Raw genomic sequence first — 15,820 nt, 5'->3', positions numbered from 1 at the left:
TTCAGACAAAAGCACTGGCAGAGTCGAGGAAAATATCATATTCCAAATACTATTTGCCCTTAAAACTTGGTATGTGCAGTGAAGATCATGAATCAGTCAGAGAGATCATGATTCGCCAGACTTAAAAACAGATGCTGAGTTTGACCGTAGCAGACCCCTAGGTTGGCAAGTGTAAGCTAAAGTAAGCGAAGCTGGCAAGGTGTAACCTCTTCATAAATGCAACAGATTGGGGCACACTTAAAGGACAACCAAAGAATGGAAAGCTGGGATAACATGCACAGTTGACAACTAAAACAGAAGAACCAAAACAGGTCTAATATGTCACAAACAAACATGGACAAAAGACAAAATCCCTCAGGAGGGAAGAAAAAGTATGATTTAAACCTTTTCATCCACAGAACTGCTATCTGAAAGAGAATCAGGAAAAGAAGGAATAAATGTTAGATGGAGTACTTTTCAAGAAATCATTTAAACATATACATGAACAAAGTGTTAGTGTTATATAGTTTAAAAATCATAAATGAACCCCAAGGGAAGAAGGATAGTTGGTCCTCACAATTTAAAGAACCGGAAAATGTGCCAGAATGCTTGAAAAGTATAAAAGGGTGATTACAGGACTTAATGAAAGACAGTGTGTCATAAAAAGAAAAGAACAGTTGAAGTATCAGAATGCCTAGGCTCCAGCTGGGGCTCTGCCATTTACTAAGCACACTGGGCAAATTACCAAATTCTCTGGAGTCTGGAGTCTAGACCTAACTCTGAAATCAAGTCACTAATACTTTGCTTTTTGCCTCCAAACGTTGTGGAGAGGATCAATTAAGATCAATACATATGAAAGTAAACCCCAGGTGACTATATAAACTAAAGATGTTTTATTGAGGGATTATTTATGGCTTCTCATAGAACTTCAGAACTAAAAGATTAATTAAGTATATTTCATCTTGCAAATAAGAAAACTTGCCTTAAGGGGTTAAATGACTTAGGATCCCCAAACTAGTAAATGACAGAGTGGGACACAAACCCAGGGCTTCTGATCCCCCACCTGTTGCCCTTTGGATCCAATGTTTCTGGTGAATTGAACAAAACAGTGAGGGGTGGTTGATCCACAGTTCTCCAGTGCAACTTAAGACAAATCACAAGGTCAACATTTATCACTTTCAACTGCTCATGGGCCCAAGTAGATGAACAATGGACTAGTGCTTTTTTTTTTTTTCTTTTTGAAACTCAAGTCTAAATCTGTAAGGGTCATCATAGCATGGTCCATTTCTACCTTACATAGTGTTACTGCTTTTTAGCATAAAGCTAGAGAGATTTCTCTATGAATACAAGTTTGCAGAAAGCTAGAGCTGGCATGACTTTGCAGTTCATGTAGTCCAATCCCCTTATTTTTATAGATGAGCCCCAGAGACAGAAAGATTTCCCTGAGGTCATGTAACTCAATGATGACCTTTATTGATAAAAATCTGAAATATATTTGTTTTCTTGACTCATTAAGTATGAACTGGTTAACATAACTAAATATTTTTGTGCAATATTTAAGATTTTACAATATCCCAGGGTTCTATCTTTGAATATAAAACAGGGTAAGGCACAATATAGAGTAAAAAAGCAAATCTTATTTATGGCCATAAATACTTTTAAATACTTCACAAAATACAGAAAATAAAATTCAGCACAGTATCAGAAGAATAATATATCATAGCCATGAAGATTTTTTTCATAAGCATGATTTAAAATCACTGACAAATTTAACATGACATATTAACTGGTCATAAAATACATATCTGCATTTCAACAGGAACACAGAAGTTATTAGATAAAATTTCAAAATCTTCCAAATAATTTTTAACCTATTTAAAATAGGATTGGAATAAGTCTTAAGTTTAAAATGCTAAAAACATCTTTCAGATGTTTCAGACAGGCTGCCTGTTGATTTTTTCAGAATCAACTTAAGTGTAAAATATTAGGGCATCCCTGTTATTAAAAGCAAAACAAAAATGTTCACTACCATATTCTAACTTCATTCCAGAAATTCTGACCAATATATTAAAACAGAAATAAACAACACAAATGTTGAAACGTAAAATACAGAGTTACTATTTTTCAGGAATTACAGTATTATACCCTGAAAACAAGCCAAACCAAACCACCTGGAAAACTATTAGGATAATAAAATAGGTGGCAAAGTGAATATATAACCAACACATCAAATAACAACATTAAGTTATTTCCTACTAACTAGCAATAACTAGTTTGGAATACAATGACATTAGATCTCATTTCAAATATCCAGTACTGTGACATAGTCTTCCATTCTAACTGGCTTTTATAGCAACCACTTGACTATATAAAGGTAATCTTACCAAAGTTGTTATTTTTCAGCTGCTAAATGTGGTAATACATTAACTTTTCATTCATTGATTCATTCAATGTTCATTCATTCTTTCATTGAATACATATTTTTATTAATTATCAGTGAATCTTTGTTATTCACTTTGACTCCTTTCTTGTCCCCATTTGAAACATTTCTGAAATACAAATATGATGTCACTTCCCTTTTTAAAACCCACCAATGTCACCCAATGCCCATTTGAGAAAATTAGATCTATATATACTGGAAATTCATGGCTCACCAGTCCTCATTCACATCCTACACTTTGGCCACAATTAAATTCTTGCCATTTAGTTTCCATGACATGTCTTTTAAATGTGTGCCTTTGCATTTTCAGTTTCCTCCCCCTAAAACAAGTTATCGCTTTCTTCATCCAGCTAACTGCCTGTCAGCCTCCAAAACTCAGCTGAAGCATAACCCCCTCTCCTGGAATCTTGTCACTTTTCAGTGATTCATGGTCTTTATATATGAGCACTGCACACTGTGTATTCCTCTTGGATAACCCTCAAAATTTTCCAATTTCCTTATCTGAAATCCTTCTAAAAAAGTGTCTCAATGATAGTTTATTTAATCTTTTTGTCAACTTCCATTATATTCCTGAAATACCAGGAGATGACTAATAAATGTTTGCTAAGCAGTGAATGTACAACCTTACATGAGCTATGCAACTTTATTGAAGTATTTAAAAATCCATATAAAGAAAACTATTATTTCATCTTTCTGTATAGGGAGGATGAATTACTTTCTAACAGATTTATAGATTTAACAGTTAAAATCCTAATGGCAAGTTGTTGTAACTTGAAATTATTCTAAGTATAACTAGGTCAACAAACAAGTAAAAACATGTAATATTGTTTTAAAGGAGATTAATGAGGACAGATTACACAAATATTAAAAGTCTATAATAGCTAAAATATTATGGTTGTGGCAAAATAATAGAAGATCAGTGAAACACAAAATATACCAAAGTAATATACCCTTATACTTAAGAACTTAGTGAATAAGAAAGGACATATTATTATCAAAGAAAATGAGAAACATTAGTTAATAAATGATGCTTATGGGGGCAGAGACAAGATGGCAGAGTAGAAGGACTTGAGCTCACCCCCTCTCACCAAAACACCAAAATCACAACTGACTGCTGAACAACCATTGACAAGAAAACACTGGAAACTACCAATAAAGATATCCAAAGACAAAGAAGACGCCAAATGAGACACTAGGAGAAGCACAATCATGATAAAATCAAATCACATACCTGCCAGGTGGGTGACCCACAAACTGGAAAACAATTATATGACAGAAGTTATCCCAGAGGAGTGAAAGTTCTGATCCCCACATCAGGCACCCCATCATGAGAGTCTTGCATCAGGAGGAGTCCCCAGAGCATCTGGCTTTGAAGGTCAGTGGGGTTCTGATCACAGGAATTCCACGGGAATGGGAGAAACAGAAACTCCACTCTTGGATGTTGCACACAAGGTCTTGTGCACACCCGGACGCAGGGGAAAAAGCAATGACCTCATAAGAGCCTGGGCCAGACCTACTTGCTGGTATTGGAGGGTCTCCTGCAGAGGCAGGGGGAAGCTGTGGCTCACTTCAGGGGAAAAGATAATGGAGGCTGTAGTTCTAGAGAACACTCATTGGCAAGAGCCCTCCTGTAGGTCACCATTTTCCCACAAGACCTGGCCCCACCCAATGGCCTGTACGATCCAGTGCTGAAACACCTCAGGCCAAACAACCAACAGGGTGGGAACACAGCCCCACCCATCTGCAGACAGGCGGCCTAAAGTCATCCTGAGCCCACAGCTTCCCAATAAACACACCACTTCACATGGCCCTGCTCACCAGAGGGATAAGACCAAGCTCTAGTAACCAGTGGGCAAGAACCAGTCCCTCCCACCAGGAAGCTGGCATAAGCCCCTTACACCAGCATTATCCATCAGGGGACAGACAGCAGAAGCAAGAAGAACTAAAACCCTGCCTCCTGAGCAACAGAAACGGCAAACACAGAAAGTTAGACAAAATGAGACAGCAGAGGAATGTGCGCCAGATGAACGAACAAGATAAAACCCCAGAAGAACTACTAAGTGAACTGGAGATAGGTAATCTACCTGAAAAAGAATTCAGAGTAATGATAGTAAAGATGATCTAAAATCTTGGAAAAAGAATGGAGGCACAGACAGAGAAGGTACAAGAAATGTTTAAAAAAGAGCAAGAAGATCTACAGAACAAACAGAGATGAACAGTACAATAACTGGAATAAAAATACACCAGAAGCAATCAATATCAGAATACATGAATCACAAGAATGGATAAGCGAACTGGAAGACAGAATGGTGGAGATTACTGCTGCAGAACAGAATAAAGAAAAAAGAATGAAAAGAAATGAGGACAGTCTAAGAGACCTCTGGGACAACATTAAATACACCAACATTCTCAGTATGGAGGTCCTAGAAGGAGAAGACAGAGAGAAAGGATCTGAGAAAATATATGAAGAGTTAATAGCTGAAAACTCCCCTATCGTGGGAAACGAAGCAGTCATCCAAGTCCAGGAAGTGCAGAGAGTCCCAAGCAGGAAAAACCCAAGGAGGAACATGTCAAGAGACATAGTAATCAAGTTGACAAAAATTAAAGACAAAGAAAATATTAATAGCAACAAGGGAAAAGCAAAAATAACATACAGGGAATTCCCATAAGGTTACCAGCTGAATTTTCAGCAGAAACTCTACAGGCCAGAAGGGAGTGGCACAATATATGTAAAGTGATGAAAGGGAAGAACCTACAACCAAGAATACTCTACCAAGTAATGCTCTCATTCAGATGTGATGGAGAACTCAAAAGCTTTATAGACAAGAAAAAGCTAAAAGAATTCAGCACCACCAGAACAGCTTTGCAACAAAAGCTAAAGGAACTTCTCTAGGTGAAAAAGAAAAAGCCACAACTAGAAACAAGAAAATAATGAATGGAAAAGCTCACCAGCAAAGGCAAACATAGAGTAAAGGTAGGAAGTCATCCACACACAAATATGAAGTCAAAACCAGCAACTGTGAGAGGAGGAGAGTACAAACGCAGGACATTGGAAATGCATTTGAAATTAAGGGACCAGCAACTTAAAACAATCTTGTTTGTATACAGACTGCTATATCAAAACCTCATGGAAACCACAAAGAGAAAATCTACAATAGATACACAAAAAATAAAAAGGAATCCAAACACAACACTAATGTTAGTCATCAAATCACAACAGAAGAGAACAAAAGAGGAGGGGAAGGAAAAAGACCTACAAAAACAAAACCAAAACTATTAACAAAAGGGCAATAAGAACATACATATCGATAATTACCTTAAACATAAATGGATTAAATGTTCCAACCAAAAGACACAGACTGGCTGAATGTATACAAAAATAAGACCCATATATGTGCTGTCTACAAGAGACCCACTTCAGATCTAGGGACACATACCAACTGAAAGTGAAGGGATGGAATAAGGTATTCTATGTAAATGGAAATCAAAAGGAAGCTGGACTAGCAATACTCATATCATACAAAACAGACTTTAAAATAAAGACTGTTACAAGAGACAAGGAAGGACACTTCACAATGATCAAGGGAACAATCCAAGAAGAAGATATAATAATTGTAAATATATATGTACCCAACATAGGAGCACCACAATATATAAGGCAAAAACTAACAGCCATAAAAGGAGAAACCTACAATAACACATTAATAGTGGGAGACTTTAACACCCCACTTTCATCAATAGACAGATTATACAGGGAGAAAGTCAAAAAGGAAACAAAGGCCTTAAATGACACATTAGACCAGATAGACTTAACTGATATTTATAGAGCATTCCATCCAAAAGCAGCAGAATACACATTCTCCCTACTGCACATGGAACATTCTCCAGACCTGACCACATGCTGGGTGACAAAATCAAGCCTAGGTAAATTTAATAAAATTGAAATCATATCAAGCATCTATTCTGACCACAATGCAATGAGATTAGAAATCATCTACAAGAAAAAAACTGGAAAAAAACACAAACACATGGAGGCTAAACAATATGCTACCAAACAACAAATGGATCATTGAAGAAATCAAAAAAGAAATCAAAAAATACCTGGAGAAAAACGAAAATGAAAGCATGACAATCCAAAACCTTTGGGGCTCAGCAAAAGTAGCTCTAAGAGAGAAGTCCATAGCAATTCAAGCTCACCTCAAGAAACAAGAAAAATCTCAAATAAATAACCTAAACTTACACCTAAAGCAACTAGAAAAGGAACAACAAAATACAAAGCTAGTAGAAGAAAAGAAATAATAAAGATCACAGCAGAAAAAATTGAAATAGTGAAGAACAATAGAAAAGATCAATAAAACTAAAACCTGGTTCTCTGAAAAGATAAACAACATTGATAAACCTTTAGTCAGGCTCATCAAGAAAAAAAATGGATAAAGAAGGCTCAAATCCAAAAAATTAGAAATGAAAAAGGAGAAGTTACAACGGACACAAAGGATGATAAGAGAATACTACAAGCAACTATATGCCAATGAAAGGAACAACCTGGAAGAAGTGGACAAATTCTTGGAAAGATACAGACTCCCAAGACTGAACCAGGGAGACAGAGAAAATATGAATATGCCAATCACAAGTATTGAAATTGAAACTGTGATGAAAAAACTCACAACAAACAAAAGTCCAGGACCAGATGGTTTCACAGGCAAATTCTATCAGACATTTAGAGAAGAGTTAATGCCTATCCTTCTCAAACTATTCCAAAAAATTGCAGAGGAAAGAATATTCCCAACTCATTCTATGAGGCCACCATCCCCCTGATACCAAAACCAGACAAAGATACCACAAAAAAGACAATTACAGGCCAATATTACTGATGAACATAGATGCAAAAATCCTCAACAAAATACCAGTAAACCAAATGCAACAATACATTAAAAGGATCACACACTACGAATAAGTGGGATTTTTCCCAGGGATGCAAGGATTTTTTTAATATCCATAAATGAATCAGTATGATACACCACATTAACAAATTAAAGAATAAAAATCATATGATCATCTCAATAGATGCAGAAAAAGCTTTTGACAAAATTCAACACTCATTTATGATGAAAACTCTCCAGAAACTAGATATAGAGGGAACATACCTCAACATAATAAAGCCCATATATGACAAACCTACAGCTAACATCATACTCAATGGTGAAAAGCTGAAAGCATTTCCTCTAAGATCAGGAACAAGACAGTGATATCCACTCTTGCCACCTTTATTCAACATAGTTTTGGAAGTACTAGCCATGCCAATCAGAGAAGAAAAAGAAATAAAAGGAATCCAAATTGGAAAAGAAGTAAAACTGTCACTGTTTGCAGATGATATGATACTATGAAGATGACATGATACTATACATATATAATCCTAAAGATGCCACCAGGAAACTACTAGAGCCAATCAATGAATTTGGTAAAGTTGCAGGATATAAAATTAATACACAGAAATCTGTTGCATTGCTATACACTAACAATGAAAGATCAGAAAGAGAAATTAAAGAAACAACCCCATTCACCATTGCATTAAAAAGAATAAAATACCTAGGAATAAACCTACCTAAGGAGGGAAAAGACCTGTACTCCGAAAACTATAAGATGCTGATGAAAAAAATCAAAGATGACACAAACAAATGGAAAGATGTACCATGACCGTGGATTGAAAGAATCAATATTGTCAAAATGACTATACTACCCAAGGCAACCTACAGATTCAATGCAATCTCTATCAAATTACCAATGGCACTTTTCACAGAACTAGAACAAAAAATCTTAAAATTTGCATAGAGACACAAAAGACCCCGAATAGCAAAAGCAATCTTGAAAAAGAAAAATGGAGCTGGAGGAATCAGGCACCCTGACTTCATACTATACTACAAAGCTACAGTCATCAAAACAGTATGGTACTGGCACAAAAAAACAGAAATATAGTTCAATGGAACAGGATAGAAAGCCCAGAAATTAAACCATGCACTTATGGTCAATTAATCTACAACAAAGGAGGCAAGACTATACAATGGAGAAGACAGTCTCTTCAATAAATTGTGCTGTGAAAACTGGATAGCTACATTTAAAAAAATGAAATTAGAATATTCTCTAACTGCATACATGAAAATAAACTCAAAATGGATTAAAGACCTAAGTGTAAGACTGGATACTATAAAACTCTTAGAAGAAAACATAGGCAGAACACTCTTTGACATAAATTGCAGCAAGATCTTTTTTGATCTGTCTCCTAGAGTAATGAAAATCAAAACAAAAATAAACAAATGGAACCTAATTAAACTTAAAAGCTTTTGTACAGGAAAGGAAACCATAAACAAAATGAAAAGACAACCCACAGAATGGGAGAAAATATTTGCAAACAAAGAGAGGGACAAGGTATTAATCTCCAAAAGTTACAAACAGCTCATGTAGCTCATTACCAAAAGAAAGAAAAGTAAAGAAAAATCCAATCAACAAACGGGCAGAGGACCTAATCAGACATTTCTCCAAAGAAGACTGCAGATGGTCAATAGGCACATGAAAAGATGCTCAACGTTGTTAATTATTAGAGAAATGAACATCAAAATTACAATGAGATACATAACATCTCACACCAGTCAGCGTGGCCATCATCAAAAACTCTACAAACAATAAATGCTGAAGAGCATGTGGAGAAAAGGGAACCCTCCTATACTGTTGGTGGGAATGTAAATTGGTGCAGCCACTATGGAGAACGGTATGGAGGTTCCTTAAAAGACTAAAAATAGACCTACTACATAATCCAGCAATCCCACTCCTGGGCATGTATCCAGAGAAAAACATGGTTCAAAAGGATACATGCACCCCAATGTTCACTGCAACGTTTTTTTACAATAGCCAAGACATGGAAACAACCTAAATGTCCATCAACAGATGAATGGATAAAGATGTGGTACATATATACAATGGACTATTACTCAGCCATTAAAAAGTGTGAAATAATACCATTTGCAGCAATATGGATGGACCTGGAGATTATCATACTAACTGAACTAAGACAGAGAAAGACAAATATCATATGATATTTCTTATATAAAGAAAATTAAAAAATAATACAACTGAACTTACTTACAAAACAGAAACAGACTCACAGACTTAGAAAACAAACTTATGGTTACCAAAGGGGAAAGGTGGGGGTAGGGATAAATTGGGAGTTTGGGATTCACAAATACACACTACTATATTTAAAATAGATAACCAACAAGGACCTGGTTTATAGCAGAGGGATCTCTGCTCATTATTCTGTAATAACCTAAATGGAAAAAGAATTTGAAAAAGAATAGATACATGTATATGTACAACTGAATCACTTTGCTGTACACCTGAAACTAACACAACATTGAAATCAAATATATTCCAATATGAAATAAAAATTATAAATAAATAAATGCTACTTATTGGGAAAATATTTCTAATACTCATTTGTATCTCATACATATATCATGAAGTTCCAGATGTATTATTAAATTTAAAGTAATTCAAATTCAAGTAAGAAAAAGTAAAAATAAAAATGTATATTTATTAAGCCTATGGAATAAGAAGATATGCTCAAACTTAGAAGTAAAAGAATACACCAAAGAGAAACGTTTGATAAATTTATATTCATTTACTATTTTTGTATATAAAAACAAGAAAATAAAAATATTTTTTGCTGAAAACATGTATATTAATCTGTTCAATGTATAAATAACTCTCACATGTCTGTAAAAAGTGACACTAATACCCCAATAGATACATGGTCAAGAATGTGACTAGATAATTCACAAATTAGAATGCAATGGTCAATAAGCATAAAAAATTAACCAGTTTATTAAAACTATGCCTAACCATGATTATAAAATTAGCAAAGTCTAGAATAATGATATTAATTTTAATGATATTGAAAATAATTACCAAGGTCTTTGAGGATATCATGAATCAGGCACTCTGATATAGGGTTGGTAACAGTGAAGATTATATTTGTCAGAAACCTTTTAGTGATGTCTAGCAATAAACTTTGTTCTGATGGGTAAATTCCTTTTTCGGAAGTTGATGCTAAGGCAATTAATTTTGTTATGGACTGAATTGTGTCCCCGTTAATCCATATGCCAAAGTCTTAACTTCCAGTACCTCAGAATATAGCCTTGTTTGGGAGTAGAGTTCTTGCAGATATAATTAAATGAGGTCATACTGGAGTAGGGTGATCCACAATCCAGTATGACTGATGTCCTTATAAGAAGGAGAAATTTGGAGACAGATAAACACACACAAGAAAAACATCACATAAAAATGAGAGTTATACTGCAAAGCCTAGGACCTACCTACCAAAAGTCATGAGAGAAGCCTGACAGATCCATCCCTAGAGCCTTCAGAGGGAGCACTGCCTTGTCAATACACCTGGATCTAGCCTCCAGAACTATGAGACAATTTATTTTGTTCTCAGTCACTCAGTTCATGGTGCTTTGTTACAACAGCCCTAGCAAACTAAAATAATTTTAAATACTGAAAACAATCTATGTGTGAGGATCTGCATTGTTTCATTATTTACAACAACAACAAAAAAACTGGACAAACATACACAGCCAAGTATAGAAGTGTGGGTTGAAAATTATGTTCTATGACCTAGATGCAATAATTTGCTACCATTAAAATAAATGCATTTAAAGACTATATAAAGATGTAGGAAATATTAATGGTGTATGTATATTATATATATGTATAAATTTATATTATACATGTTACATATGTATGTAATCAATATACACATTCTCACGATGGCTTTGTTCCTTGATGAATTGCCTTTTACTCTACATGTAGCTATTTTGCTTAGTTGAATTCTGGTTAAAATTCGAATTACATGCTGGATACTCCCCATAATGCTTCTCCTAATGCTGCTTGTCTTAGAAGCCCTACCATCTCACATCAAGGTCATTTTGCAGTTCAGTGACTTGATATCTTTAATATAGACCCATGGTGCCTCCATCTACTTATAGTGAAACCTCCTCTATAAATGGGATTATAGTGAATTTCTGTGACTATATGTTTCTTAATGTCTCAAAATAACATAGTTAATTTTTGTAAACATAATATTTATCAGGTGAACATCACTATTCTAATCAACCGTGCTGCATGGGAACCTAGTAAACGAAAATCTTTAGCATGTAGGAGTGCACATGATGTAAGTTTAATAAGCCCATCAGAAGTTCTTGTGTGAGCATCCCTGAGAAGGAAATCTGAATGTGATTTAGGCAACATGTGACCACCTTTGCCCTCAGTTTTCCCTCATATAAGTGAACTAAGGTTTGACTAGCATGTATCTGAAGCCTCTAACTCTAAATTTCATGCTTTTGTTTTCGTGTGTATAATAAAACTTCACTATAACAAAGTGTATTTACTCACAAGCTACCACAAAAATATTTAAAATTAGTATCTAATGTTTAAATGAGTTATAATCATTTCACATTCTCCTAAGATAAAAGTAAAAATTGTTTCTGCTCTTGATAATTTACCCCATAACACAACACCTTTGGAAGGAAATTTGGTAGAAAAGACCTCTAAGTTTGTAAAGAATGTGAGTTCTAGAGTCATACCTGGCTTAGGAGTTTCGTTAAACTTCTTTGCTCTAAGATTCTTCAGTGATAATATATAGCTTCCACTGGTAGTAATATTTCAGTATCTGCTTTGGAAATATGTTTGCTTTACTTACCAGCACATCAAAATATCTATCACTTTTACAACATGTATAATATATGTCTGAGAATCATGAAATGGGAGCTGAAGACAATTCAGAGAAAATGCTATAATGTTATCAGAGGACTGTTGAGTTGCCATTAACTTGTACAGAGTACCTACTATGTGCTACATAATCTGCAAAGCACATTATCTACACTTTTATTGAATGCTGTGAACTGTCTTATAATGTATCAATATTCCTTAGATGCTGCCAGGGCAAAGGAAATGCTGTGAGCATGGCTCACATTTCAGTTCTAATTCTGGATGCAATAGGGTGGGTGCTAAGTGAAAGATTAATGCTTATTAACTCATCTTACACCTTTGTTCAAGGAGGTGACCTGAAAAATTGAGTCAAAAATATGAAAGATATGATATGGGAGCACAGAGAAGAAATCTCTCTCTCTAGCCAGAGAGGATAAGGGGTTTAGAAAGAATTAACAGGAGATTATTTATGAGTGGGTCTTTGTCAGATGAAGACATTCTTGGCAGAGGGAAAATAATTTTAAAAGGCACTGAAGCTTGAAAGAGTATAGAGTGTTAGGAACTAAAACATGGGAATGTGAGAGTAAATACTAAGAAATAAAAGGTAGATAAATGGAGTTCAGAGTATGAAAGTCTTCACATATCTTATTAAGGACTTTATACCCTAACTGCAATTTGAAATCACAAATAGTCTTCCAAGCAAGACAGTGACATATAACATGAACAGAATTTTATTTTCTGTTTTAAAAAATCCAAACCAGTCCTCTGGACAAGGCAGAACAAGATGATATGGAATGGTCTGCTAATTGATCCACATATACCACAATTTTACAAACATACACAAATGGTAAGTAAAGTAATTTTTAAAACTTTAAAGCATATCTAAACTCAAAAAGAAGAACAATCTCCCAATACGTACAAATGAAGTAGAAATTCAGCACTAACTATGAATGAAATAAACCCCAAAATTACTTACAGGGGTATTATAACCATTCATTCATTCATTCAGCAAATATTGATCAAGTGCCCCCTAAGTGCTAAGCACTGTGCTAGGGACTAAGGATACCAAACTTGAAAATAAAGATAAAATTACATAAGCAGTCGTGATATTTAACGTTAAGTCCACATCACGGAATCTGCACAAGCAAAGCTAAAATTTTTTTTGAAGCTACCTGGGTAAATCAGGAAGTCAATACAGTATAAATACACTCATACAATAAAAACGAATGAGGTAAAAATTATCTATGGCAATGGAGAAACAAGGAAGTTTTCCATCCACTTAAAGACATAAACAAAAAAAATTTACAAATGAAAAACTGAATCTCAGGCCTGTACCAAATGTGGTTTCACAATTCATATCAAAATTAAATACATTTATTCTTTTCACATAAAGTACTAATAAAAATTGACAATGCACCTTGACACAAAAGAAACCTCAACATATTCCATGAGAGTGTTATCCTAAAGACCAATTACATAAGAAATCAACAATAGGTTAGTGATTTAAAAAAACAAAAAAACCTCCATTTGGAAACTCATCAATATTTCCCCTTAAGATTTACAGAGAATTAAAAAAATGGTATAAATCATGAAATGTGAATAACTACACTAAAATTAAGCATATACAAAGACACACATATATATATATATTTGTGGGATAACTCTGGTATGACAGAGTTGCAGACTTAAATGTTTTCAGCAAATAAAAAAATTAAAACAGACAAAGTAAAAATGCAACTCAAGAAGCTAAAAAGAATTATAGCATAACCCAAAGAAAGTAAAAAATCAGAACAGTAAAGACTGGAAATAATGATGTAAAATTATTTTCTGAAAAAACAGGTATGAAAAAAGATGTTTTAAAAAACTTTAATAAAAGTATAGACAATCTTGCAGCTTGTGGAATGAAAATCACATTCACAGAAAGGCAGACAAAATGAAAAAGCAGAGGACTACGTACCAGATGAAGGAACAAGATAAAATCCGAGAAAAACAATTACATGAAGTGGAGATAGGAAACCTGCCCGAAAAAGATTTCAGAATAATGATAGTGAAGATGATCCAGGACCTCGGAAAAAGAATGGAAGCAAAGATCGAGAAGATGCAAGAAATGTTTAACAAAGACCTAGAAGAATTAAAGAACAAACAAACAGAGAGGAACAATACAATAATTTAAATGAAAAATACACTAGAAGGAATTAATAGCAGAATAACTGAGGCAGAAGAACGGATAAGTGACCTGGAAGACAGAATGGTGGAAATCACTGCTGCAGAACAGAAAAAAGAAAACAAAAAGAAAAGAAATGAAGACAGTCTAAGAGACCTCTGGGACAACATTAAACACACCAACATTCACATTATAGGGGTCCCAGAAGGAGAAGAGAGAGAGAAAGAACTTGAGAAGATATTTGAAGAGATTATAGTCGAAAACTTCCCTAACATTGGAAAGGAAATAGACACCCAAGTCCAGGAAGCACAGAGTTCCAGACAGGATAAACCCAAGGACAAACATGCCAAAACACATAGTAATCAAATTGACAAGAATTAAAGACAAAGAAAAATTATTAAAAGCAACAAGGGAAAAATGACATATAACATACAAGGGAACTCCCATAAGGTTAACAGCTGATTTCTCAGCAGAAACTCTACAGGCCAGAGGGAGTGGCATGATATATCTAAAGAGATGAAAGGGAAGAACCTAAAAGCAAGATTACCCAGCAAGGATCGCATTCAGATTCGACGGAGAAATCCAAAGCTTTACATACAAGCAAAAGCTAAGAGAATTCAGCATCACCAAACCAGCACTACAACAAAGGCTAAAGGAACTTCTCTAAGGGGGAAACACAAGAGAAGAAAAGGACCTACAAAAACAAACCCAAAACAATTAAGAAAATGGTAATAGGAACATACATATTGATAATTACCTTAAATGTGAATGGAATAAATACTCCAACCAAAAGACACAGGTTTGCTGAATGGATGCAAGAACAAGACCCATATATATGCTGTCTACAAGAGACCCACTTCAGACCTAGGGACACATACAGACTGAAGGTGAGGGGATGGAAAAAGATATTCCATGCAAAGGGAAATCAAAAGAAAGTTGGAGTAGCAATACTCATATAAGATAAAATAGACTTTAAAATAAAGAATGGTACAAGAGACAAGGAAGGACACCACATAATGATTAAGGGATAAATCCAAGAGGAAGATATAACAATTATAAATATACATGTACCCAACATAGAAGCACTTCAATACATAAGGCAAATTGCTAACAGCTATACAAGAGGAAATCAACAGTAACACAATAATAGTGGGAGACTTTTACACCTCACTTACAACGATGGACAGATCATCCAGAAAGAAAAGTAATAAGGAAACACAAGCTTTAAATGACACAATAGACCATATAGACTTAATTGATATATATAGGACATTCCATCTGAAAACAGCAGATTACACTTTCTGCTCAAGTACACATGGAAAACTCTCCAGGATAGATCACATCTTGGATCACAAATCAAGCCTGAGTAAATTTAAGAAAACTGAAATGATCTCAAGCATCTTTTCTGACCACAACACTATGAGATTAGAAATTAATTATAGGGGAAAAAAACGTAAAAAAACACAAACACATGGAGG

General features: G+C 34.7%; 1 protein-coding gene across 1 annotated transcript in view; it reads right to left on the bottom strand.

The window, feature by feature from the left end:
* The window catches only part of UNC13C (unc-13 homolog C), a 632,162-nt gene that overhangs the window by 465,049 nt on the left and 151,293 nt on the right, over positions 1-15,820 (bottom strand). The window contains exon 3 of the mRNA XM_082388208.1: positions 385-407. Within this exon, the coding sequence (XP_082244334.1) occupies positions 385-407 (23 nt within the window). The remainder of the gene's footprint in view (positions 1-384; positions 408-15,820) is intronic.

The sequence above is a fragment of the Balaenoptera borealis genome (genome assembly GCF_965194805.1).
Source record: "Balaenoptera borealis genome assembly, chromosome: 3".
Taxonomy (NCBI): domain Eukaryota; kingdom Metazoa; phylum Chordata; class Mammalia; order Artiodactyla; family Balaenopteridae; genus Balaenoptera; species Balaenoptera borealis.
The sequence above is the reverse complement of the archived record's forward strand: the minus strand, read 5'-3'. Positions and strand labels throughout refer to the sequence as shown.